This window comes from Trichechus manatus, unplaced genomic scaffold, assembly GCF_000243295.1.
Source record: "Trichechus manatus latirostris isolate Lorelei unplaced genomic scaffold, TriManLat1.0 scaffold00035, whole genome shotgun sequence".
In the NCBI taxonomy this organism is placed as follows: Eukaryota; Metazoa; Chordata; class Mammalia; order Sirenia; family Trichechidae; genus Trichechus; species Trichechus manatus.
Window position 1 is genome coordinate 13,827,630 of NW_004443971.1, and position 2,406 is coordinate 13,830,035.

Consider the following 2,406-nt stretch of genomic DNA (forward strand, 5'->3'; position numbering starts at 1 on the left):
GGATTCGAACTTCCAACCTTTTGGTTAGCGGCCGAGCTCTTAACCACTGTATCTAAAAACCACTACAAATCCTGTCCACAGGGTTTTATGATAGTATCAACGAATATTTCCTAAGACCTGTTCTCCCTGCTATCTGCCTCGTGTTATTTACGACATTTTTAAATTAAAAGAACCCAGAGACCTCTAGTAGAAGAATCTTGCCTTAGTCCCTGAAATGGATTTGTTCTACAAATATAAAATAAATAATAATAATTTTTAGAGTTTAGCTTCCTTACTTCAACAAATTGCCAGAATAATTTTCACGATTAGCTTGGCTAAAAATAATTTCAGAGGTTGCAATAAATATCTTCACCAGCATCACTCTCAACTCTCATCAGGAGAAAAGACACACAATAATAAGCCAAATTTAGTCAATTTTATATAGTGTCTTAGCCTTTCTTTGGACTCTACAATGTATGGCAAAATCTAAGACGATGTGCACACAGTAAGAAATGTTCCCCGTTGGTGTAATCTCTATCATCAAAGAATGGCCAGGTCACTCCTAACTAAAGGATGGTATACAACCTCAGAACAGCAAAAAACAAGGAATGATTGGTCACTCCTTTGGCATTTTGCCGACAGTTGAGTGTGGGTTATTAAGAGATTACATGATGCTGGTGGTAACTGAAGACTAATACTCTGCAGGTAGATCTTACCCTCTCCTGTCACATGATGATGAAACCTGTACACAGCAAACTTTTTTTTTTTTTTTTTTAAATAAGGGGCAGTGTTTGAGACTCTCCCAGCCCTCTGTGATCCCCTAGGTTACCTTGCTTCTTCACTTGCTCCAGAAGAAGATCCTTCATGGCTGGCTCTTCTGCAAGGTCAGAAGGGACTTCACCTTCACTATTCACAATACCCACACTGGCTCCATGGTTAATGAAATATCTGTGCAGACAAGACGCAGGATCAATATTATCTATGTTAGTCTAATACCAATTTATCCTCTTGCTTCTGGTGTTTGATGCAGAGCAAGGCCTCTGTTTGGGGGTTTTAAATATAGAATACCTCAGACAAGGTATTTCATTATTAATTTTTAAGTCCATTAGCCTTCAGTAATTAGGACTGGAGGCTTCTCCATTTCCTGACGAACAATACCAACAAATGGGATTTCTTTCACATTCATATTCCTAAGCCCTACTCTCTCATCCCCAGCTGATATCAAGAGACTTTCTAAATACTATAATGAAGGCAAGAAGCCCTTAAAACTCACCCATCATCCCCAAGGTCCAAACACAGGTTTCCGAAAGGACTTACCTCACTTATGATACTGGGAATAAAAGAGAGTCCCTAGAAACTGTGCAAAGAAGCAATTCTCATCAAGACTTTCCCAATGCCACATGGGGGTTTACTAACTAGTGTTACGGGTATGAAAACAGGACAAGAAAGCACGCATTAAAATTTGCATGAATCCATCTAAATTATGTCTCCACGAAACTCTCCTTTCAACCAGCCATCCACATGAAATCTTCTGCACTCTAAGAGGAAACTAAATTACTGAAGAAGAGACATTAAAATGCTAAATAGTTAGATTCTAAATCCAAATAAAATACCTGATCCTGAAGAAAAAAGGTCTGATAATTTCAATACCTTACATGGACCCTTTTTGATTTTCAAAGTGATTTTACATAAAATTATAGCAGGAGATAACTTTTAAAAGCAGGTAATATAGGCATTATCCCCATTTTAAGAAAGGGAGGCTTATACATGTTAAGTAATTTCCTCGAAATCACATAGGTGGCAAATGGCAGAGGTTATAGTCCCAGTGTTTTGACTTCAAGTCTAGTTCATCTTTTCACTAACCAAGCTACTTTTGGGCCAGTGAGAATCCCAATAATGCTGAGAGCTTTATCAAATACTTAAAAGGGGAAAGAAAAGCTATTCAAATTAGGCTTCAATCTGTTCAACAATTCAATAAACATTTATTGGTCCCCTACTATGTTCAAGGTATTGACATTTTAGACAGTGTAGGAGATAAAACAAGGGAAACCCTCAGTGAGATGGGCTGACACAACAGCTGCAACAACAGACTCAAATATACCAACGATCATCCAGACGGTGCAGGACTGGGCAATAGTTCATTCTGTTATACATAAGGCTGCCATGAGTTGCAGCCTACTCACCAGTAATTAACAAAACCAGGGAGAAAAAAAGATAATATACAGCCACTGTATTCAAGGAGTTGGCAGAGGAGAAAAAAATCAATAAGGATTGGAATAAAACAAAAAACAAAACAAAACAAAAAAAAAACCCATTGACATCAAGTCAGTTCCAACTCATACAGACCCTAAAGGACAGAGCAGAACTGCCTTATAGGGCTTCCAAGGAGCAACTGGTGGATTCAAACTGCTGACCTTTTGTCTAGCA

At 38.2% G+C, this 2,406-nt stretch overlaps 1 protein-coding gene across 2 annotated transcripts in view; it reads right to left on the reverse strand.

Moving 5' to 3' along the window:
* LOC101342161 (protein phosphatase 1 regulatory subunit 12B) overlaps positions 1 to 2,406 on the reverse strand; it is a 108,361-nt gene that overhangs the window by 30,335 nt on the left and 75,620 nt on the right. For both annotated transcript variants that reach the window (XM_023730338.1, XM_023730337.1), the window contains exon 3: positions 809 to 927. In XM_023730338.1, coding sequence (XP_023586106.1) covers positions 809 to 927 — 119 coding nt within the window. The remainder of the gene's footprint in view (positions 1 to 808; positions 928 to 2,406) is intronic.